Source organism: Bufo bufo, chromosome 4, assembly GCF_905171765.1.
Source record: "Bufo bufo chromosome 4, aBufBuf1.1, whole genome shotgun sequence".
Classification (NCBI taxonomy): Eukaryota; Metazoa; Chordata; class Amphibia; order Anura; family Bufonidae; genus Bufo; species Bufo bufo.
Genome location: NC_053392.1, coordinates 624,955,648 through 624,980,024, shown reverse-complemented (window position 1 = coordinate 624,980,024; position 24,377 = coordinate 624,955,648). Strand labels below are relative to the sequence as shown.

Sequence of the window (24,377 nt, the reverse complement as noted above, 5' to 3'; positions counted from 1 at the left end):
ATTACTTATCCTGTACTGATCCTGAGTTACATCCTGTATTATACTCCAGAGCTGCACTCACTATTCTGCTGGTGCAGTCACTGTGTACATACATTACTTATCCTGTACTGATCCTGAGTTACATCCTGTATTATCCTCCAGAGCTGCACTCACTATTCTGCTGGTGGAGTCACTGTGTACATACATTACTTATCCTGTACTGATCCTGACTTACATCCTGTATTATACTCCAGAGCTGCACTCACTATTCTGCTGGTGCAGTCACTGTGTACATACATTACTTATCCTGTACTGATCCTGAGTTACATCCTGTATTATACTCCAGAGCTGCACTCACTATTCTGCTGGTGCAGTCACTGTGTACATACATTACTTATCCTGTACTGATCCTGAGTTACATCCTGTAATATACTCCAGAGCTGCACTCACTATTCTGCTGGTGCAGTCACTGTGTACATACATTACTTATCCTCTACTGATCCTGAGTTACATCCTGTATTATACTCCAGAGCTGCACTCACTATTCTGCTGGTGCAGTCACTGTGTACATACATTACTTATCCTGTACTGATCCTGAGTTACATCCTGTATTATACTCCAGAGCTGCACTCACTATTCTGCTGGTGCAGTCACTGTGTACATACATTACTTATCCTGTACTGATCCTGAGTTACATCCTGTATTATACTCCAGAGCTGCACTCACTATTCTGCTGGTGCAGTCACTGTGTACATACATTACTTATCCTTTACTGATCCTGAGTTACATCCTGTATTATACTCCAGAGCTGCACTCACTATTCTGCTGGTGCAGTCACTGTGTACATACATTACTTATCCTGTACTGATCCTGAGTTACATCCTGTATTATACTCCAGAGCTGCACTCACTATTCTGCTGGTGCAGTCACTGTGTACATACATTACTTATCCTGTAGTGATCCTGAGCTACATCCTGTATTATACTCCAGAGCTGCACTCACTATTCTGCTGGTGCAGTCACTGTGTATATACATTACTGATCCTGAGTTACATCCTGTATTACACCCCAGAGCTGCACTCACTATTCTGCTGGTGCATTCGGATTGACTTGGGCACGTCACACGTGCGCTGCCTCGTGGTGGCGCATGTGATGACGTATGCAGACATGCGCACTGCCGACCATGGGACGCTGGAGGGACGGAGGAGCTCTATATGTGATGGCCCTATATAGGTACGTTCTGTTACAGCTGGCTAATCTATTTCAGCATATTGGTTCCCATTGCTTTCATACACAGGTGTGTTATACATAAATTTGTATCTTATTGGCTGCTTAGCGGTGTGGGTGGACCTATCATGTGCTACTTATAGGCTGTGATTTTAACTTGTTAACATGCTTGACAAAGGCTACTTGTAGCCGAAACGTTGCTGCTGTAAACTACTTTTTATATGCCTTGTGGAAAGGAGTGTTCCTGAATAAAGAAGTTTTCTGGCGAGACGCTGCTGTGGCCCTCCATTCTTTCTACATGCCATTGGACCGCTTTGGATCTGCGTTCCCCTGCCCAGCTGTTGCGTATTCACCACTTTTGCTCTTCATAAGCCGTCTGTGTTGCTGCTCCTGAAACAATTTACTTTCTCTATTCTGCTGGTGCAGTCACTGTGTACATACATTACTTATCCTGTACTGATCCTGAGTTACATCCTGTATTATACTCCAGAGCTGCACTCACTATTCTGCTGGTGCAGTCACTGTGTACATACATTACTTATCCTGTATTGATCCTGAGTTACATCCTGTATTATACTCCAGAGCTGCACTCACTATTCTGCTGGTGCAGTCACTGTGTACATACATTACTTATCCTGTACTGATCCTGAGTCACATCCTGTATTATACTCCAGAGCTGCACTCACTATTCTGCTGGTGCAGTCACTGTGTACATACATTACTTATCCTGTACTGACCCTGAGTTACATCCTGTATTATACTCCAGAGCTGCACTCACTATTCTGTTGGTGCAGTCACTGTGTACATACATTACTTATCCTGTATTGATCCTGAGTTACATCCTGTATTATACTCCAGAGCTGCACTCACTATTCTGCTGGTGCAGTCACTGTGTACATACATTACTTATCCTGTACTGATCCTGAGTTACATCCTGTATTATACTCCAGAGCTGCACTCACTATTCTGCTGGTGCAGTCACTGTGTACATTACTTAGGATCCATTCACACACATTTCTGGGTTTATATCCGTTCCGGACCCATTGATTTCAATGGGGCCGCAAAAAAAATGCAGCGTGTGCTGTCTGTATCTGTACTTCAGTTCTGGGGTCCTGCAAAAAAGATAGGAGCATATCCGCAATCGCAGACAAGAATAGGCATTTCTATCATAGGGCTGGCCGTGTGTGTTCCACAAAACGCTGAATGCACAGGGCCAGTATCCGTGTTTTGCGGATGCGCAATCTGCGGACTGCAAAACACATTCGGAGGTGTGAATGTAGCCTTATGCTGTACTGATCCTGAGTGGGACAGGTGATGCAGAGTAGTCAAACTGCAGCTCCAATAATGAACACTAGAGGCAGCGCAGCTACATACATTGTAAGGACTCAAGTAGATGAATAACAGATGAAAATACTGAGCGCTCGGCCAGTGACGTGGACGTCTCCGATAAAGTCCGCCACCTGCTCTGCTTCCACTACATTTGCCAGACCTTGTCCACACTTTAGAGAACAGAACTTCTTAGAAGCCTCATGTTATCGCTCTATCATCATTTACACTGGGTACGTCCCATACAGCTGTATCCCATCCACATGCCATCAGCCTCTCCGCTTTACACTCCTGGTATAGTCTGCCTCAGGGAAAAACACCCCTTTAAGAAAGTAAACAGCGCTCCAAATGGCCAAATGAGGCGCTGCAGGGAAAAACCTTCTAGACTTTGGTTCCTCTTACCGGAGTGACTCCTCTTTTAGTGAGAAACTGGCCCAATCTTTTAGCTCGTCCTGCAAAGAACTTTCCTAAGGCGCTGATCCAAGTCAGGCAAAGCGGCACTCCGAACAAGCCATAGAATATACAGAACAGCCGCCCAGCAGACGTCTTCGGGGCTATATTACCATAACCTGGGGGAGAGAAAAAAAATATTCAATTAGTATTAGTAGCACTTAATGTCTTGGTAATTTATAAATGGAGGCGTCTTATTCTCTACTGGACAGGCTCACTGATCACCAGGGGCCACTGCTATGGGGACCATGAGGGTAACAGCCTATTGCCTCAAAGGGGGGGGGGGGGGGGCAGAGAACCTTCTAGTCCCAGCATGGAGGGGTGCGTTATCATGAGCCAAGGGCCCCCTCCTCCCATTTAGATTTTTTTACTATACGCCCCCACATCTCACCAATTGTAGTGATGACCGTGGCTGCAAAGATAACCGCGTTAGGCCAGTTCCAGTTGTTGAAGGTAGTGTTCCCGGTGATCGTCACACCTTGACCAGCAGCATTAGAAACCGTCTGTGGACAGAAACAGAAGAGGTCAAGCCATTAATCTCTGCCATCAGCCACCCAGAGATCATCAGACGAGAAGGAAATATAAAAATTAGGCGTGTCCGAGAAACGTTGGCAGCCGCTAATCTCTGGTTGGACTGTGATGAACATGTCCTCATGTGCATCAATGGACATAAGAGCAGCGGCCATCCTCCTGTCACTCTCCAGCTAAACCAGTAGTTCTAGGATGCTAGGAATTGTTGTAATTTGAAGACCACTGAGAAAACCCAGAATCTGAGTTCGGAGAGCTGGAGGAGAACAGTGGACATTTAGATGGATGGTAACATGTGCGGGCTTCATGTATTATGTAAATAATGGACGCGCAGATACAAAGTGATACAATGTAACTCTACTGTGAGGAGGTAACTTCAAGGATAACCTAGGAGTGAAGGGCGATTTCTGCCAGGTGTAAATATATGTAAGGCAGGAAAAAATATTTTTAAAAAGAAAATATACAGAAAATGAACAACAATAACACATGACTAACAGATTACCCCGCTGTCGACTTTGTACCGCTCTGTATCTGACTCCTTTATGTGGGGGTGTGATCCTCTCTCCTTATCTCTATCAGGAGGGAGGATTAACTGGTTCTTTAGTTCTAAAAAAGGTGCCAAAACTGAGTGCCGATCTCCTCCCACCTCCATCCCGGGGATCTCCTCTGCTCATCACATTACCCAGAGCAAAATTTACTCTTCACAGCATCTCGTTACTCATCTCAATAGGTCGACCCTGATGAAAAAAGACTCTGTGGGTGGTGGAGCTGCCGCAACACAAGATTTGCAGATTCAGAGGCTTTCATCTTACAGCAGGTGTTCCTTTTGAGGGATGACCCTCTACGGGCCTGTTTTCTACAAATCGATCATAGTAGCTCCCCCAGAGAGACTGGTAGACGTTTTCTACCTTCTCCAGATTTGGGCAACAATCTCTGGTCTACAAGGTCTCATTGGCAATGCTTATCTTCAGGGATGATTAGTAAGCAGAACTGGACTATACCAATAAAACATCAATGCCTTACAAGTTTGCCACTGGTTCTCATTGAAAAGGCCCACAGTTGTATGAAGACTAATTTTCAAGGCAATGCTCCATAAGGAAAAATATGCATATTAGCTTAGGTCAGGTAAACTGTAGACTCTTCTAAAAAGAAGACTAACCTATCTGTAGACAGCAGTTTTGGGGGTTCTTGCCCCTCGTCCAAACAAAGTGGACCGATTATGTGTCTAAGGCATTTCAGCCACCTAATGTGGTGGTTTTCATTGAAGAGAACCAGCAGAATGAGAAGAAACCTCCACTGCGGGCTTCACATCTGATCTTACGTCTTCCATACAGTTTGCATCTGCCGAGGTAAAGGCTCTAAAAGGGGTGTTAATTGGGTTATTTCCCCAAATGGCACTAGTGTGACCTACAGGTGCTCTGCTCTGGATGAGGGGCAAAAACCTCAAAACAGCTCTCAGATGGAAACATTTGAGAAGTCTATGGTTTGGTTGAGATGAGCCAATTTGTATTCTTGAAAAATATTGTAACTTTTTTTTACTTTAAGAAAAAAAAAAATAAGAATTCTAGGGAGAGTTTGGCACAGGAGACAACATATGGAGAGCACTGACCCAACCACCTGCTGCCGGCCTTGATATCCTCGTGCCACAAGGCCAAAGACAACATGTGTGGTCAAATAAGTTGACCTCCAGGCATCTCCAAGCACTTGACCCACAGCCTCCAAGGGCCTCTGGATATGTACAGGCAGGCCATTCATTTCCTCTTTATTCGGAGACTGGAAAATCAATTTAGGACTTGTGTTTTTTCCATAAGTCCAGATGTGGAAGAAAAGTCTCTTGGGTTTTAGACAAAAACTAAAAATGTTCTTGCCATCTGCCCTATCTATGGTGAATGCTCTTCTCTCCCACAGCACAAGCCTGAGGGACTGCAGAGCTAAACAAGAAACCCAAGGAGGACGTGTATTCTGCACCATGGAGCTTAACCCCACTTACTTAGATTTAGAACCGATTTCCATCTCTAAAATTATTTGGATGTTTCTAAAAGTATTGTAAACAACTGGATCATGGGAAGAACAAAGAAACCCACAAGCAACAGATCTATCCTGGGTCAAAGCACTTCTACAGACAGGCCACATCCACTGTTGTGTCCTTGATAACATCCAAGGACCACATGAAATGAGATCCAATCAAGTTGTCTACCATAGAAGACACCACCGCTAAAGGGTTAAAATGGGGAGGAGAGGGGCAAAGAAAAACAAACAAAGTCCCTACCTTGATGACACCATTTCTTCTTTGTCAGCCATCACAACTCTCCAGTTGTCAGAAAACTCACATGGCCAATAAGCAGCCAGTCCATTTTGAATCTGTCTTTTCCAGGGGTTGCTATGGACATCATTACGGTCCCTCTTATTAGGTTAATGATTCTTCTTCACCTTATCCACAGTCTACAACAGGTCAAAGAACTGGAAGAAGGGCAGAGGATTTTTTTTCTGGTTCGCAGACCTGTCATTTACATCTACACCAAAGCCTTCTGCCCACATCCATTGTGACATATGCACAACAGGTGGAGGTCTGCACAGCGGTTGCAGTCTTAAGTTTAATGGTAAGTAACAGCAGTCTGTAAACCTCATTTTATAGGAACGCTGGTGGTTTGTCTTCGTGCGCATCCCATAAAACTAAGGAGAGTCATGAGAACCTGCAGGGGGACCTTCAGGAGGCACAGCCCTGTTAGAACGCTCTTCAAGTGCACAATAAAAAAGGGTTATTATACAGAAGGTAAAAGTCCAATCAACAGATTCTCCAGAAGAGGAAGCCTTTCGATGAATGAACATCTATTCTTCACACATGTTTCATCCACACCATGAACAAAGTCCACATTGTTTGACTCCCCATCGGAGAGCTTGGACGCTTTCATTCATTCAGTTATCGTAAAGTGGAGCTAGAATTGATAATCAGAAAGATACAAAGTCTTAAAGCCCCCCTTTATCAACACCAGGACCTGAAAGTCCCAAACACTAAAGCCCCCCAAAACAGCACCAGGTCTATATTAAGCATCATCCCTGGAACGTCCCCAAAACTTTTGGGTCACATTTGCATAAAACTACTCTCATGACCAGGTACAGGATTCAAGGGGGTGCAAATGAGCTCTTAACAAGCTCTGCCTCTAAGGCAGCCATCCTATAAGTCAATGTTCGACCCTTGGCCTTGAGACCAGAGGAGCATGTATGGCCTTCCTCACACCGATTAAGGAGCTCTCTCCCCAAGGAGAGTCAGGAACAGGATTGTACCCGACTCTGACATGTATGCAAGCCCCATAAACTCTGCCCCCTCCTCCAATGTTAGCAGCAGGCCCTGCAGAGTTCCAACCCCCAACATCAGCATCGGGCCCCACAGTGTTTCACCCCCATCGACAGCACTTGACCCACAACGCGTTCTCCTTCCTTTACACCAGGCCCCTGTGGAGTCGCCCCTGACAGCTCCATGAAAGCACATGTATCCCCCTACCCCAAGATGGTACATGACATGGTGCCCTCTGTGCAAAGCAGCGTCGTAACATTTCTTCTCACCCAGTTAGTTTACAGATGACGACGGCTACAGAACCCCTCATTATGGGCAACGTACCCCCGTAGGTCATCTGATAAGTGGTGATGTAACGGCTATTCAAAGGCTCCCACAAGGACACAGTGAAGGCCGCCACGTTCCTGACGCAACGCTTGTTCAGTGCAGCTTCTTCTACATTCAGGAGCTTGTAGCCTGCGGCTCCACGTGGTGCTCCGAGAGCAGCGCAGGCCACGTCTGAGATCCCAGGCACGCAAGCAGCTGGCTGCCTGTCTTCAGGCTTCTCGTTATGTAACCGAGCAAATTCCTCTTGTAAAAAGCCCTTTCGGGGCCAGAAATGGAAGGGTGATAAAATAAGGAGAAAAATGGAGGAAATAGTCTTATCTGCAGCTGCAAGAAGCCGACGCCACAAGATGGACATGAATAGACCATTGATAAAGGAATAGAGCAAGCGAGGAGTCAGAAGAAAGGTCGCACGGCCCTCAAGTGTCAGGAAGCAAAGCGAGGACAGCGGGGAGAGTAACCCCATAAATGTTCCCATATAGACCCTATAAAAGAGGCAGCAGGGGAACATCTACTCCAGTCACAGTTCTGTAAATTAACCCCTTGGCTGACCCCAGTTTGACCGGCTGGCGTTACAAAGTGTTTCATGTGTGTCCTATAAGATTTCACATGTGATACCTTAAGACACATCCCTAGACTAAAAACAAAACCAGCAGACGCTATACACACCTGTGTGAACACGACCCCCCACAAGGTGCAAAATACCCTCCCCATTGGGATTGTTCACACGCGTTTCAGGTCAGGATTGCAGGAATGTGCGCGCTCAGCTCCATCCCCTGAAGTCGCAGGTGGCCGTCCAACAGGAGGCGATTAATAGCGCGCCGTGATGTGCATCAGGTTAATGAATGACCCATCAGCCTTGAATGCCATCACCCGGTCTGATAAAAAAAAAAAAAAAACACCCCAAAAATTCCAAACATGACGCAAGTGCGATAAGGACGCGAGTCACGCAGAATACGCTATATGGCCGATGACGGGGAGCAGCACATCTATTCTACAGGCAGCCCCTCTATATGGCCGATTGAGAGCAAGAGCAATTACCCTGGACTAAAAGGACTGCAGAAGGACTACAAAGCCATTAGTGCCACAGGACGCCAGGCTGAAAGCGAGAAGAGGGTGACGTGACAGTCAACGGAATTACCTACATTTTCAACCTCTGGATGTCATTTTGGAATTTCCCATTCACTGACAGCAAGCAAAGATCGGGTCACTAATAAAATTTAAAAACAAAAAAACTGAAATAAAATCTATTCGAAAGTCGCAGGACTTTTTCTTACACGATGATCAGGCCTGAGCACCAAACACGTCTGGCGTTTTTTTTTTTCTTTCAGATGCACAGGGGGGGGGGGGGGGGGGGGCGTTATCAGATTTTAACGCAGTTTTTTCTGCCGTCTTTCCTTCTGTGCCAAATATAATTGGTGCTGGAAGGAGAATAAAAACTAAAATTAAAATAAATGCGCCACCGGGCAGTGCGAGATTGTGCAAAAAAAATGTACCAACTTGCTACAGAGTTGCAAATGGTAGGCATGCACACACACACACACACACTCGCCAAGCAAGCCCCGCCCCCCAAGTGGGAAAATGACGAGTACGGCACAAAATGCATGAAAAACAGCACAGCTGCAAACGTGTGATAAAGAGTGAAAAATAAATAAAAGCAAAACTAAACCAAAAAGGCTCCGGCCTCCATCTAAGGGGAAAGCGGGCGCTTTAGGCTGGGTTCAGACCTGAGCGTATTTGATATGCGCGCTTAACGCGTGTTTTTGTCACGCGTTTTTTGCAATAGTAACCGCGCATTTGTGTGATTGACTGCAGTGTCCTATGGCCACAAACGCGCGTCAAAACGCCCCAAAGAAGCTCAAGAACTTGTTTGAGCGTAGGGCGTTTTTCAGCGCGTTCAAACGCGCTGTAAAGCGCTCAAGTGAGAACCAGGGCCATAGGGAAGCATTGGTTTTCATGTGTTGAGCGTTTTACAGCGCGTTTGAACGCGCTGTAAAACGCTCAAGTGTGAACCCAGCCTTAGAGAGTGCGTCCTGTGTGGCATCCAGAACAAAGGCCCCATTGTCTCATATTAGACTCTGGAACGGTTATAAACGACCCAAGAGCGACGCACCGAGACGGAAACTGCGGCTGAAGATCCTCCGGGCGCAAAGGAGATGAAAAATACCCTAAAGAAATAATAAAATAAAAAATGTCCATTAAAAACGGACATTTTTAAAGAGACTTTTTCACAGATGCCTTTCTGAGAAACGGACGTTAAAAAAATGGACCCATTCAATTGTAATCAGTCAAAAATGTACGAGATAGAACAGGTTCTACCGTATATTTATTTTTTAGGTCTGTTTTTCACAGACCGTCAAAAAAACTGCCGCGTGAATGACCCCACAGACGACCATTGGTCTTAAAAATAGACGTCGTGTGCAGCCTAAGACATCAGATCCGGAGCCAGGACATAATCCACACCAGGATGAGGACTTGTCGGGACTTGCATGTCCTCGGCACCCCTCCCCCCCCCTATTTGTTTGGCAGGGGCCCCTCCAACTCTTGGATAAAACAAAAGACGTTTATTAAGAAGTTGTTGCAGCTGCTGCTACTCCCAACATCAACACAAATGCAAGAGGGGGACGCCGATAGCGCTATGGGGTGCCCCCGAAACAGAGCGGGTCATTGAAGGAGGGGGGGGGGGGGTAAAGATGTATAATCTCTGGCCGAGCTCCCGACCCGTCACTTGTTGTACTGGACTTACAGTATGGGGCGCAGGAAACTTTGGCACACCTTGTGCTCTGGACCCCTCGCCGAACGCGACCACGACCCGAGTACCAGCACAACCTCAGTTACTTCCATCCACCTGAATGGGCTCGTCTCTGCACCAAGTGCATAGATTTCTGCAAGTCCTATACACCGATAAGTGCGACATTTGCCGAAATCTGCCGCGTGTGAACGTAACCCAAGACTCCGATGAAACGTTAAAGTGTTAAATTGCTCACAGCCGTGTAATGTGTGGGGGAGGGGCAATGACTTCGGAGATCGGAATGATGCATCACGATGAGACAAGAGAAGATCCAACACCTGGGGGGGGAATCTCACGAGGCCCAGCCCGATGCCAGGAGCAGGTGATTCTGCACATTCCTGCGTCTCAAGACGTCAGACTTTCCTTCAAGGATTACATCAAGACGGTAGAAGTTGCATTGTACGGTCAGGAGCAGCTTGTTAAAAAGGAGTCACTGAGTGTCGGTGATCACTGTAGTGCTTGCATTCTATTCATTAAACGCTTAGTGACGTTCTGTATCAGATTTATGGGATCTCAGAAGGAAAAGGCATTGTCAGTGCTCCTTCTGTGTCAGTCTTTAAAGCAGTTCTGACAATTCTGTTCCTGAACCAGGAAGCTCAGGATGATCCGTGCTACATATCCCCCTCAGATCGGGGAGAGCATGAAACTGTAGGAATGGCGAGAGGTTATATAGTAAATCCGGTGGCTGGGAAGCGCCGTCGTGTGGACTGATCTGCAATTATCAAAATCTGTGTATAATTAGCGCCCACCGCAGAGGACGAGCAGATGCAGGACAGTGCGGCTCTGGGGGGTTGGGAGATACAGAGAAACCCAAAAAATTCCATCTTCCATAAACGACAAGCACCACAAAAATGCAGCGTCTTCACCGCAGAGCGAACAGCTGCAGGTCCATCCGCGAGCGGCCATGACGAGTCTTCCAGCAACACCCCAGAGCGAGCAGATGACGCTCCTCCCTGCTGGCTCCACAGGAGGAAGACGTGACCCCGGTACTAATTCTACTCCAGTCACATCCAGAGCTGCATTCAAAGTTCTGCTGGCTTCCTACTACCAGAGCGCTATACCTTGTGCAGATTAGTTAGTAGAAGGTTTTTGCTGCCACGACTCCGAGACGTGCAGACCACCAGTGGGCAGTTTTCCTTCACCTCTTTCTGACCACTGTCCCACCTGAGTAAAATCATAGGCATGACCCTCGGGTAACTCCTCCGGTCACTGCCCCACCTGAGTAAAATCATAGGCATGGCCCTCGGGTAACTCCTCCGGTCACTGTGCCACGCTTTCGATCCAGCGCTTGTCTCACTTCTGTTCAATGTGGAAACTTATCTAAAAGCTGAGAGCAAACAGCGCGGGGCACGGGATAGCAAAAAAAGTCAAAAAGGTCAAAAATAATGTGTCGTGTACACGAGACAACATCTACCATCCCCTGTGATGTGGAATGTCGTATGAGCAAACACAGGAAGCGATTGAACGCCCATGGTCACCGTCACCAAGTCAATACACTGCTCCTGCTGAGTGAGGGGCCCAGGAAGGGGCCACAAAGGGAGGACGGACACCTGGCCTAGAAGGTTCATAATGGAAGCCAAATAAAAAGTAGCCGTTCCGTTTGACAAAGTATCCATCCTGCCTGATCATCCTCGGAGTCATCAGGGGGACATTACGGGATGACCTAGAGTGCTCCTTCAAGGATCTGACCATACACTGAAACCTCCTAAGCCGAACCCTCCTGTGACCCCCTGAGGGTTTCCAAACCCAACAGATGCACATGAAGCCAATGGACGTATACGCCGACGTCATCTACAATCAGGTCTATATAGTGTCCCGCGATCACAGGAGAAACAATGGAAGGGATTTACATCAGGAGATGACGCAGATCACAAAAGAAGCTCAGAAGCCCCCAGACCACGGGCACTTTCCATCAGCACCCAGAGCAGGACTGAAGGAATGGAACATCCCACTAACAAAGGAGCTTTTCAGCCTGACCACTGCCACCCCCGCTCCGAGACCTCACCCACCATGGGAACCGACAGGTCAAAGCCAAGAAACTGCAACGCAAGTCATTCATCAAGTATGGACCCTGAAGAGCGTATTGTCAGAGGTGGCACCATGTGTGATCGGCTGAGGAAGCCCCCCCCAAACATGTATAACATAGAACTACAGGACGACAAACTGAACAGTGTAACAGTATAAGAGAATCGCCAGGTGGTAGATACTTCTAATATGGAGGAAGAGGACGTCAGTCCTGACAAAGGTCAAACGATGACAGAGTCTACTCCCTGCTCACGGCTAGGCCTCCTTCACACGAGCGCGGCGGATCGGCTCCGGATGCCTTCAGTGAAACTCGCACCATTTTGCAAGCAAGTTCAGTCAGTTTTGTCTGCGATCACGTTCAGTTTTTCCCGTGTGTTTTGATGAGTTTTTCACGCGCGTGATAAAAAAAACTGAAGGTTTACAAATAACATCTCCTAGCAACCGTCAGTGAAAAATGCATTGTATTCGCACTTGTTTCTGGATGCGATGCGTTTTTTCACTGCAGCCCCAGTCAATTCTATGGGGCCAGGGCTGCGCGAGAAAACAACGCTCATTTACACAGACCCATTGAAATGAATGGGTCAGGATTCAGTGCGGGTGCTAGGCGTTCACGTCACACATTGCGCCCGCGCGGAAAACTCACTCGTGTAAAAGGGGCCTTATAGTAGTTATATCCCTGTACATAGGAGGCAGTATTATAGTAGTTATATTCTTGTATATAGGAGCAGTATTATAGTAGTTATATTCTTGTACATAGGAGCAGTATTATAGTAGTTATATTCCTGTACATAGGAGTAGTATAATAGTAGTTATATTCTTGTACATAGGAGGCAGTATTATAGTAGTTATATTCTTGTACATAGGAGGCAGTATTATAGTAGTTATATTCCTGTACATAGGAGTAGTATAATAGTAGTTATATTCTTGTACATAGGAGGCAGTATTATAGTAGTTATATTCTTGTACATAGGAGGCAGTATTATACTAGTTATATCCTTGTATATAGGAGCAGTATTATAGTAGTTATATTCCTGTACATAGGAGCAGTATTATAGTAGTTATATTCTTGTACATAGGAGTAGTATAATAGTAGTTATATTCTTGTACATAGGAGGCAGTATTATAGTAGTTATATTCCTGTACATAGGAGTAGTATAATAGTAGTTATATTCTTGTACATAGGAGGCAGTATTATAGTAGTTATATTCTTGTACATAGGAGGCAGTATTATACTAGTTATATCCTTGTATATAGGAGCAGTATTATAGTAGTTATATTCCTGTACATAGGAGCAGTATAATAGTAGTTATATTCTTGTACATAGGAGGCAGTATTATAGTAGTTATATTCTTGTACATAGGAGGCAGTATTATAGTAGATATATTCTTGTACATAGGAGGCAGTATTATAGTAGTTATATTCTTGTACATAGGAGGCAGTATTATAGTAGATATATTCTTGTACATAGGAGGCAGTATTATAGTAGTTATATTCTTGTACATAGGAGGCAGTATTATAGTAGTTATATTCTTGTACATATGAGGCAGTATTATAGTAGATATATTCTTGTACATAGGAGGCAGTATTATAGTAGTTATATTCTTGTACATAGGAGCAGTATTATAGTAGATATATTCTTGTACATAGGAGGCAGTATTATAGTAGTTATATTCTTGTACATAGGAGGCAGTATTATAGCAGTTATATTCTTGTACATAGGAGCAGTATTATAGCAGTTATATTGTTGTACATAGGAGGCAGTATTATAGTAGATATATTCTTGTACATAGGAGCAGTATTATAGTAGTTATATTCTTGTACATAGGAGCAGTATTATAGTAGTTATATTCTTGTACATTGAGCAGTATTATAGTAGCTATATTCTTGTACATAGGAGGCAGTATTATAGTAGTTATATTCCTGTACATAGGAGGCAGTATTATAGTAGATATATTCTTGTACATAGGAGCAGTATTATAGTAGTTATATTCATGTACATAGGAGCAGTATTATAGTAGTTATATTCATGTACATAGGAGCAGTATTATAGTAGTTATATTATTGTACATAGGAGGCAGTATTATAGTAGTTATAATCTTATACATAGGAGCAGTATTATAGTAGTTATATTCTTGTACATAGGAGGCAGTATTATAGTAGTTATATTCTTGTACATAGGAGCAGTATTATAGTAGTTATATTCTTGTACATAGGAGCAGTATTATAGTAGTTATATTCTTGTACATAGGAGGTAGTATTATAGTAGTTATATTCTTGTACATAGGAGGCAGTATTATAGTAGTTATATTCCTGTACATAGGAGCAGTATTATAGTAGTTATATTCTTGTACATAGGAGCAGTATTATAGTAGTTATGTTCTTGTACATAGGAGCAGTATTATAGTAGTTATATTCCTATACATAGGAGCAGTATTATAGTAGTTATATTATTGTACATAGGAGGCAGTATTATAGTAGTTATATTATTGTACATAGGAGCAGTATTATAGTAGTTATATTATTGTACATAGGAGCAGTATTATAGTAGTTATATTCTTTGTCACAAGTTCTACTCCTTCTATATTATGTCTGCGGAGTCTATTAGTAGTCATGTCTGGCGGTGTAGACACCTGCTATGGATTAGAATTCGAGAGGCCGGAGACCTGGGATCAGACATATATATTACACAAGATAAGGGGTAGAGAAAAAACAAGAACACATTACCAGACTAATGGGCCACATGTTGAGCAGTGGAGTATACAGACAGATGTGGATTTCAGACACTGGGCAGGAAGTTGAACTCAGTTTTTCCATTCCAGATAGAGGTGACTCGAGTAGTCAGATATTAGAAAGGCTTCATGTGGTGACCCCATAGATAGGCACCTGCAATTAATCATCAAGGATGAAGAAAGCCGCTGCAAATACAAGTTATCGGCTTGTGCTCTTCTTACTGTATTGTACATGTGAGGAACAGTGACATCAGGGATATGGGAAAGCTGGGCGAGGACCCCATACAGTGGAGTTGTGGCTCCCACAGGGGCCGTCACCCAACGTTGCCAAAACACTTGATAGAACAACAATTTAGCAGATTGGATGAGTGAAAGATGAATATTTTTGGGGGAATTTGTATTTGGGGAGGAAGTTTTACATTTCTTTGAAGATTTTCTTGAGGTATGTAAAGCTGCACGAGATGATCATCTAACCAGTAAGTGGCTGCAGGACTCATTCTTACTGGTCTTGTCTGACCGGACAAACCCAAAAGGAATTACTCAACTTAATGCAATGCCCTTGAGAGTCTTATAGTCCAAGGAGGTGGCGCATTTCGAGCACAATATTCTTCTGTAGGAATCACCTGGAGGAACCATGTCCATGACAGGGTGAGCCTTAAGAAGACCTCAGTTCTTCGCTCTTAGTTGGGAAGAGGAAGCGACCATGATATTGGACACCAAGCAGTAGCCTAGACCAGGGATGGCCAACCTGAGGCTCTCCAGCTCTTGCAAAACTACAACTCCCAGCAGGCCCAGACTGCCTACAGCAGGGCATGGTGGGAGTTGTAGTTTTACAACAGCAGGAGATCCACAGATTGGCCATCCCTGCCTTAGACCATTAATTACTCCCAGGACTGGATGGGGTCTACAGACAGTTCCCAGAACATTATTCTACACTAGGGTGTGCACAGGTGGAGACATCACGAAGGCAGCCGTGCCGTGTCACATGACCACGCCAATTTACAGGTCCATGGAACCTTGAGAATGGAGCGTTCACCGCATGGGAATAGGATGTCGATGTGTAAGTCAGGAAATCCTGGACTCGTGTGCGAGAGACCTACAAAAAATAGACACCCAGCTCCGGGCGGCGAACACACCAGTTACCTAACGTGCGAAGAATGCGACTCTGAGAAACTGGCATCAGCCTGGCAAAGCTTTATACAAAGTAGGGGGAAAAAGAAAAATATCACACAGCGGTCCAAAAGGAAAAAACCGGGGCAGAGGAGCCTCGAAGGATGGTGACCCCACCCAAAGAAAACAAGGGCTCTGGGTGAACATGGGCGACCGCAGGGTAATAACCGATATTACTCACTTCCATTCCTGTAATCTCCGGCTCCGGTGCCAAAAGGTGGGAGATAAATTATAGGCGCTGTTCACCATAGAAGGATAAAAGTCACTTCACGATATGTGCCGGTACCACGGGTGGGGCCACGACTACCCGATACTGTGTGCAAGCCATAGGGCGCACTGCGAGGCCTCCTGCACACGAGCGCGACGGATCTGCTCCGGATGCGTTCAGTGAAACGCGCACCATTTTGCAAGCAAGTTCAGTCCGTTTTGTCTGCGATTGCGTTTACAAAATACAACAACTCTTCGTGATCATCAGTGAAAAGCACATAGCATTCGCACTTGCTTCCGGATACAGTGCGTTTTTCACTAAAGCCCCATTGACTTCTACGGGGCCAGGGCTGCGTGAAAAACTCAGACTATAGAACATGCTGCGATTTTCACGAAACGAACAAGTGATGCGTGAAAAACAGGTCATGTGCACAACCCCATAGAAATTATGGTTTAGAATTCAGTGCGGGTGCTAGGCGTTCACTTCACGCATTGCACCCGCGCGGGAAAGCTCGCTCGTGTGAAAGGGACCTAAGCGCCGTCATCTCTAAAAAGAAACATTTTCACTTTTAGTTGACCTTTTTCTCTCTCCACTCGCTGTCTGGAAACCATCAACAGGCTGCAGTTGGTGGATCTGTTATTTTTGTTGTGTCTCTATGGGCTCATGCACACGACCGTATGCATTTTGCGGTGCACAAAACACGGATGACGTACGCGTGCATTCCGTATTTTGCGGAACGGAGCAGCCGGCCCCTAATAGAACAGTCCTATCCTTGTCCATAATGCGGACAATAATAAGACATGTTCTATTCTTTTGCAGAACGGAAATACGGAAATGGAATGCACACGGAGTAACTTCTGTTTTTTTTTTTTGGGGGGGGGGGGGATTGAAACAAATGGTTCCACAAAAAATATAAATAATTTATTTTTTATGACAGTTCTGAGAAGAGCATACTGGGAGTTGTAGTTTCACAACAGCGGCCTACCTCTGCTCTAGAAGAAAGCCACAATCGGGGCAGATCGCCTGCTTGTTTATGGTTTCCATATTTTCCCTACGCAGCAAAAAATGAGCGTTAATAAAGGTAATGAAGATATTAGCGATAACGCAGATTTTATATTAACTCACATTCCTCTGTATATGGATGATACCTACAGGTACGTGAAACTTCAAGTCTCCCCAGTGACCTTTGCCCTCTATGATAACGCCGCCGCCAACAGAAACCGTGAACTTTTGAATCAAAAGATTAAAAAATGCGTCGTCCTCCGCGTATCAATCTGTTTACAAGACGAGTGACACAATGTAACACGGCACGGCACTCTAAGGCAAAATGACCCAATTTGTCAAGCGATTTGGAGAATATGAACAGAGCAGAGGCCTCTAAGATCTCTCTACTAGCCTTTGTGGGTAAATGTCAGTCTTTACTGCAGCTCTAGCATTCTATTCAAGAGGCTCAGGATGAGCAGAGCTGTTGCAGTGCATGGAATCGCAGTGGAGATGAAGGCACATGAACGGTCAGAAGGCTCCTGCACATGTGGTGCTGGGGAAAGGGGGGGGGGGGGGCGCAAGGATTTTTGCAATTCAACCTGCTGGAGAGAGACCTTTATAATTTGACCCGGCCACGTTGCCGAGTGTCACTTTCACTCTTGCAGACTCATCCTTTCCTCAGCAGATCAGAGGCAGCAGGAAACCCCAGGCTGGTGTCAGCAGGACGCACTTCCCCCTTCGTGTGTGCAGGTGCAGAGGGGCCTCGCCCCCACAAGTGCATCTCCCCAACGCCTAGAACTTTCTGCCGACAGATCTACTGGTTTTCTACGAAGCCCCACAGAATTTTCTACTCCCCCCCCCCCCCCCCACACCATGCGTTGCAGATATAGGTCAGTGAACAGAATCCCTGAACGACAGTGTAGACTGACACTTTACACTACAGAATTATGAAGATCTATATAAATTCGCAATATCAATGGCAGCCCCCTAAGGGGCAGTTTGATGGTGGCCATTACATGTCTGACACCTTAAAGACAGGGTGACAACGCGGAGATGGACATTTCATGTTTGTGACGCTGTCCCTTTAATTGATTATTCTACACTGCAGATTACACAACGGAGGGCATCGGGGGGGCACATACTTTCTGCTGTGAAAGGGAGGAGAATTGTGCCATTTACAGACTTGGAAATATCTAGAGGTCCCTGGTGGACTCTGGACAGAAGACTCATTCAGAAGCTCCTCGGGGCCCCGGAATCTGAATAGACAGCTGAACGATTCACGGGACACTGCACTTTTTTACAATTTCCTGCAGTTAAAGGGGTCCTCCACAACGTATCAGTTTGCACTAGAGGTGAAACAACTCACTGGAGGCACCATGTGCCTCGTGGCTCCCAGTTTTATTACTACTCGAGACTGGCAAGCCTCCCGTTAGCGCAGGGACCATTGTAAGCGAGGTCGCCTTGTCGGGGCCATTAGGATGTTCAGCGTTTGCGTATATATTAGCGCCCGCACAGTACTGCTGCATCCTCATGGATTCCATGTTCACGGTGGAGGAGACTTCAGATATTCGCTCTTGGAAAGCGCACAGGACAAGAAGTAGGTCAAACACGCACTCCTGCCGCTCCCAGCTCTGAAGAGCATGCCGACCTCCCTGGCAGCTCCGCAGAGCAAGACGAGCTGCTAAGACTGAAGACAAGAGCCAAGAACAACAATGGAAGGAAGAAATCGCTCCACGCTATTAGCCGGCCGCGCCGTCAGCGGAGGAAGGGGTTAGGTTCTGTCCGGCGAGGGGTTAACGCCGACCACCTGAGAAGGTTAAATAGCGGATCCTCGTTCCATCCCAGGTGCTTTCCTATTCAGTCATAAGAGCAGAAAACTGAAAATAACAGCGAGATGGAATCACATGATTGATCCCCACGGCGCCCAGGGACCCTCTCGAATTCTAATGGGGTCTGTCAGGGTCCATCATTTCACCAGAAAGCACGAGGGAGGTAGAGAACGGCATCCCCAAGCCTCTGATGAGACAAGAGGTGGATTTCAGACTACCATAGACTCCAACAGACAAGGCAAAAAACGTTGACGCCTTTTCCATCCGCCTTCTAAGGTCTTAGATTGGACGTAACATTAAGGGCCGATGACCTCAGAATAATCTATCCCTTGTATGTGACAAAGGAGAACCTGATGGTCTTCCCGGTCAGTGGATCATAAGACAAGGGCCATCAAGCCCAGGCGTACAGAGACCCTCTAGGGCTACATTGAGTCCGCAGCCAACACCGACTGTCCTATTCAGACATAGGTCACTGCAGAAACCCAGGTGGTCTAGAACTCTGGCCCTGGTGCCTAATGTTTTGGGTTTTCTGTAGGCATCTATGAAGGTTTTTTTAGCTGGGGCCAATAGAAGTAGTTAGACTGACACCTGTGTGGTCACCAGTACTTAGTGCCACCCTCTTCCACCTCATGGACACTGGCAGTTTGCCCTGTTGTCACAGTAATAACACAAGTTGAAAATGTTGCCCAATGATGACTCCAGAGCATTGCTCAACAAGAAGCCACCGTCACATCACAGGCCCCCATCCGCCACTTAGGAAACCAGACACTGAATAAACTTCTGGAGTCGGGGAACCAGTTTTTCCAGTCCAGGATCTAAGGACTGAACAGGTGTACAAAGCTCCGATGCCGAATTCCCACAGTGCCGACTCCAGGGGTGTACACAAAAGTCCTCAAGGCAAGAAAGTCCACGAGGAACTTTGAAGAGAACATCATTTTGACCCAACATGTTTGGCTTGTTTCCGTCATACTCCACCCAACACCTTCAATGCATTCTCCTGGTTTGTAATTAAGAGCATTGGCAAATGAAGACATCTAGGGCCACCACCACACCGCCCCCCCTGCCTCAATACCGGCCAGATGCCGCCACCACCACACCGGCCCCCCTGCCCCAACACCGGCCTGCTGCCACCACACCAGACCCCCTGCCCCAACACACCGGCCCCAACACAAGCCTGCTGCCGCCACCACCACACCGGCCGCCACCACCACACCGGCCCCCCTGCCCCAACACCGGCCTACTGCCACCACCACACTGGCCCCTTGCCCCAACACACCGGCCCCAACACCGGCCTGCTGCCACCACCACCACACCGGCCCCCCTGCCCCAACACCGTCCTGCTGCCACCACAACACTGGCCCCTTGCCCCAACACGCCGGCCCCTTGCCCCAACACGCCGGCCCCTTGCCCCAACACGCCGGCCCCTTGCCCCAACACGCCGGCCCCTTGCCCCAACACGCCGGCCCCTTGCCCCAACACGCCGGCCCCTTGCCCCAACACGCCGGCCCCTTGCCCCAACACGCCGGCCCCTTGCCCCAACACGCCGGCCCCTTGCCCCAACACGCCGGCCTGCTGCCGCCACCACCACCACACTGGCCCCCCTGCCCCAACACCGTCCTGCTGCCACCACAACACTGGGCCCTTGCCCCAACACACCGGCCCCCTGCCGCAGTACCAGCCCCCTTCCCCAACACACCGGCCCACCGCTGTACAGTTGCCCATTGACAGAATTTTGTTGATGGATTTTGCCAAAACATATCCAGAGGTCAATAACTTCCAGCACTCCAGCTGTTGTCAGACTACAACTCTCAGCCTCCCCACTTGCTTGGCTGTTCTCTGAACTCCTATAAAAAGTGAATGGAGCATGCTGAGAGTTGTAGTAGTGCCAGAGGTTGCTGCTGACCCCCTATGGAGGCTGCATAGCAGCTGGATATTTACCCGTCTCATCCTTGGCGTCGCAGGAGATAAGTGGGAACAGAGGGGTCCGACAGCTGCTTATCTCCAGCCCTTCTGAATAGTAACGTGTGTACAAATCACAGGGGCGGTAGAAAGTACTGCAAAGTGGCCGCACGCGACTTTAATATGCGTCACCCAACAAGTTCAGCCAAGTTCTAATGACAGACTAATCCGACACAAAGAAGAGGGCGACCAACGAGGCGCATAAAGGAGCGCAAGAGAAAGCAAACAGAAGGAGGGCGAATGTATTGTCACTTCCCAATAACACCTGACGTCACCTCCACAACACCTAAAACAGCTGCACAGGTGGAGAGGACTTCAGTGCCCGGCACGCCCTGCCCATGTGACAGAAGGGAGAACAGTTTGTTTGTTTTTGAAAACGGTTGTAATTTTTTTTCATAGTTTTTGTATTCTGCAGGCGACAGACCCCGGGGGCACGACCTGCGCGCCTTTTTTGTCCTTCCACCACATTATCTGCACTTCACTTGCTGCTCGGCTTCTGACCGCAGGAAACACTGACATCTGGCAGCTTTAACCCCATTATCTCACGGACCACACCTTCACAGCGAGTCGCTGGAGAGACCTTAGAGATCCTGGTTCGCGGCCGGCATCCTAGATCGCCCTGCTCCTCCAAGACAGACACTGTAGCCCCCAAATGTAAAGCCAGTGGGCAGTGCGCAAGCCCGGGCATTTAACCCCTTCACTACAGGCAGCTACACAGACTTTCCTTAGGGAATAAATAAATAAAAAAAACTTTCCAGAATGTTGCAAAAAAATTTATAAAATTCATTCAGACTTTTCCATAAAAACTAGCAGAATACTCCAACAACTACAACCCTCAGCATGCTGGGAGCACTAGTTACAACGTTTGGAGACCACTGCCCTTTAGAGACCGGGAGAATAAAAGCCGAGCAAATGGTGCAAGATAGGACAGGAGGACGACGTGCTGCGTCCACGTCCGCACCATGCTGTAAACCAGACTGGCCAATCAGAGCGCTAAAAGACTAAATCCTGACCCTGGCAGCCCCATTATGTGAGGCCCAACCTCCGTCTGCACCCCCTCCGCGCGCCAAACTGATATTTACGTGATCAAAACGAACAGACGTCTCCCACCCCGGGGGCGCCAAACGCTAAGGTTGCCCACCCGGGGTCAATAGATGAGGCAATGCATAGCTTTCACCAGGACAACCGCGGACCACCAGAAACGTGAAGCCGCTTGGATCGCTAGGTTATGGGCATGTTCAGACACAGCATTTTTTGGCGCAGGTTCCAGCGCAGATTCGGTGCCAAAAACCGAGACGAATCTGCGCTGAGATCGTTTTATTGTTTTCAGTTCACACAGTCGAGGATTTTTGCAGTGCGCTTTTCCGCAGAACTCTCGCAGCGGGAACGTGGTTGTGGTTTAGCCCCACTTAATGCGCAAGTCCGCACCATAATTTTTTATTTATTTTTTTTAATCCCGCAGTGGTTTCTACCACGGGATAGGTTCGTAGACAAAACCCTCAGTGTGAACCTGCACACGGGGTGCGCGGATTGTCACGCAGATTTCCGTGCGTTTCCTCACCAAATCTACGTGTTACTTGCGGGTTTTTGTCGACGATTTGCCGCAGATCTCACCCACTGTACTGCAAAGGGTGAAATTCGGGCAAAAAAAAAATTTTAAAAAATCTGCAAAAACAGTAGACACGGTGCGGATCCGCACGGAAAGAGTACACGAGATCTGTCCTGTCTCGCTCACTGTATTATGCGGCATTTTTTCGCACACGGAAAACCACACGTTATCCGCGTGCAGGTAGCCGTACGGCGGGCTTAGGGCGTCTTCACACGCGGCAGAAAATTCCGCAACTTACAAAGCAAGCGAAGGGATGTAGCTGAGCTGGGACGGCGCAGGGTGGAATGATGCAACTTGAGAACATTACGTTTCTGTTTATTTTGCCCACAGAGCGCCAATCCTGCCCAACCGGAGGACGCAAAGTAACAATTCCAACGACCATAAACCATTATTACGGGAGGATAGTCCTTGAGCTCTACAGCGTGGGGGAGGGGGAAGACTTCAGCACTTTCACTTGAAGACACTTTGGACTCGTTATCAGTTTACCAAACAAAAAAAAAAAAAAGGCGTAAATATGGCGCCCAGAATGACCGCCTCCATCATGTTGGGGGGTGGCAGCGCAGAGACAACAATCCTATTGTCCAATTATGTAAAAAACATCAAATTGCCACAAAATATAAAGCAAATGCCACCCAGGCTTGTCGGGCAGGCTTCAAATTGCGCCAGATTTGAGCGGTAAGTCGCAGAAGGCACCAGGTCCATCGCAGACCACTTTATAAAGCCCAGTGCAGACACAAAGCCTGGGCACAGGGATTCCAATACAAACTGGACACACAGCAGCACAGAGCATTAAAGCAGCAAGTGCCTGTAACCTGGCAGACTCTTACCTCCAGGATCTCCTCCAGGTCCTTGGTGCTCAGGCAGGTGAACCTGGTCAGGATCTTGGCTTTGCTCTCGTCATACTCCTTGGTCGCTTGCTTCCAGTTGGGCTCCTCCAAGACTTGGAAGATAGCTGCCCCTATGGACAGGTAGAAGATGATGGCAGAGGTCAGGAGGGGCCCTCTGTCCACCATGGCGGCTGCTGCTACACTTACTCTAGGCTTGTGCCCCTGTTGGAGCCTGGCATGGGTCGGCCGGAGATGCCAGCTGGACTGGAGGGGAGCCCTTTGCACCAGCTGTTTGAATCTGGTGCACCCCCCCGCGCATGCGCGCTGCCGCTCTAACAACTTCTCTTTGCTACAATGTAACGAAAGTTTCTTTCCCGAGTTTGTGGCCGCGCGGGGAGTGTGCGGGACGGAGCGGGGCACCGGGGGCTGCCAGCATGGAGGGGGCTGCGGGGAGCAGCACTGCGGCCAGACACGTCTCTTGTGCGGCTCTGACTCACGGGGGTTCATATTTGTAGACGGTGAAGTGGGGAGGAGATTGGGGCAGAGACCGCCCCGGGACACTGCGGTACCGCACCGGGGGAGGGGACGGGGCTCCGGCACTGTGCGGGAAACCTGCGGAGAGAGAGAAGGGGCCCGAGCCAGAGGGCCCCCCGAGATAGAGGAGACCCCACTGATAGAGGGCCCCCCAGATAGAGGAGACCCCCCTCTAATACAGGGCCCCCAGAGATAGAGGAGACCCCACTGATAGAGGGCCCCCCCGAGATAGAGGAGACCCCACTGATAGAGGACCCCCCCAAGATAGAGGAGACCCCACTGATAGAGGGCCCCCCGAGATAGAGGAGACCCCACTGATAGAGGGGCCCCCCGAGATAGAGGAGACCCCACTGATAGAGGGCCCCCCGAGATAGAGGAGACCCCACTGATAGAGGGCCCCCCGAGATAGAGGAGACCCCACTGATAGAGGGCCCCCCGAGATAGAGGAGACCCCACTGATAGAGGGCCCCCCGAGATAGAGGAGACCCCACTGATAGAGGGCCCCCCGAGATAGAGACCCCACTGATAGAGGGCACCCCGAGATAGGAGACCCCACTGATAGAGGAGACCCCGAGATAGAGGAG

At 47.6% G+C, this 24,377-nt stretch overlaps 1 protein-coding gene across 1 annotated transcript in view; it reads right to left on the bottom strand.

Annotated features, from left to right (window-relative positions):
- KCNK5 (potassium two pore domain channel subfamily K member 5) overlaps window positions 1-23,744 on the bottom strand; it is a 28,967-nt gene extending 5,223 nt beyond the window's left edge. The window contains exons 1-3 of the mRNA XM_040430769.1: window positions 23,260-23,744; window positions 3,373-3,484; window positions 2,934-3,100 (exon numbers count right to left, since the gene is read on the bottom strand). Coding sequence (XP_040286703.1) covers window positions 2,934-3,100; window positions 3,373-3,484; window positions 23,260-23,445 — 465 coding nt within the window. The 5' untranslated portion in view covers window positions 23,446-23,744. The remainder of the gene's footprint in view (window positions 1-2,933; window positions 3,101-3,372; window positions 3,485-23,259) is intronic.
- Window positions 23,745-24,377: the final 633 nt, after the last annotated feature.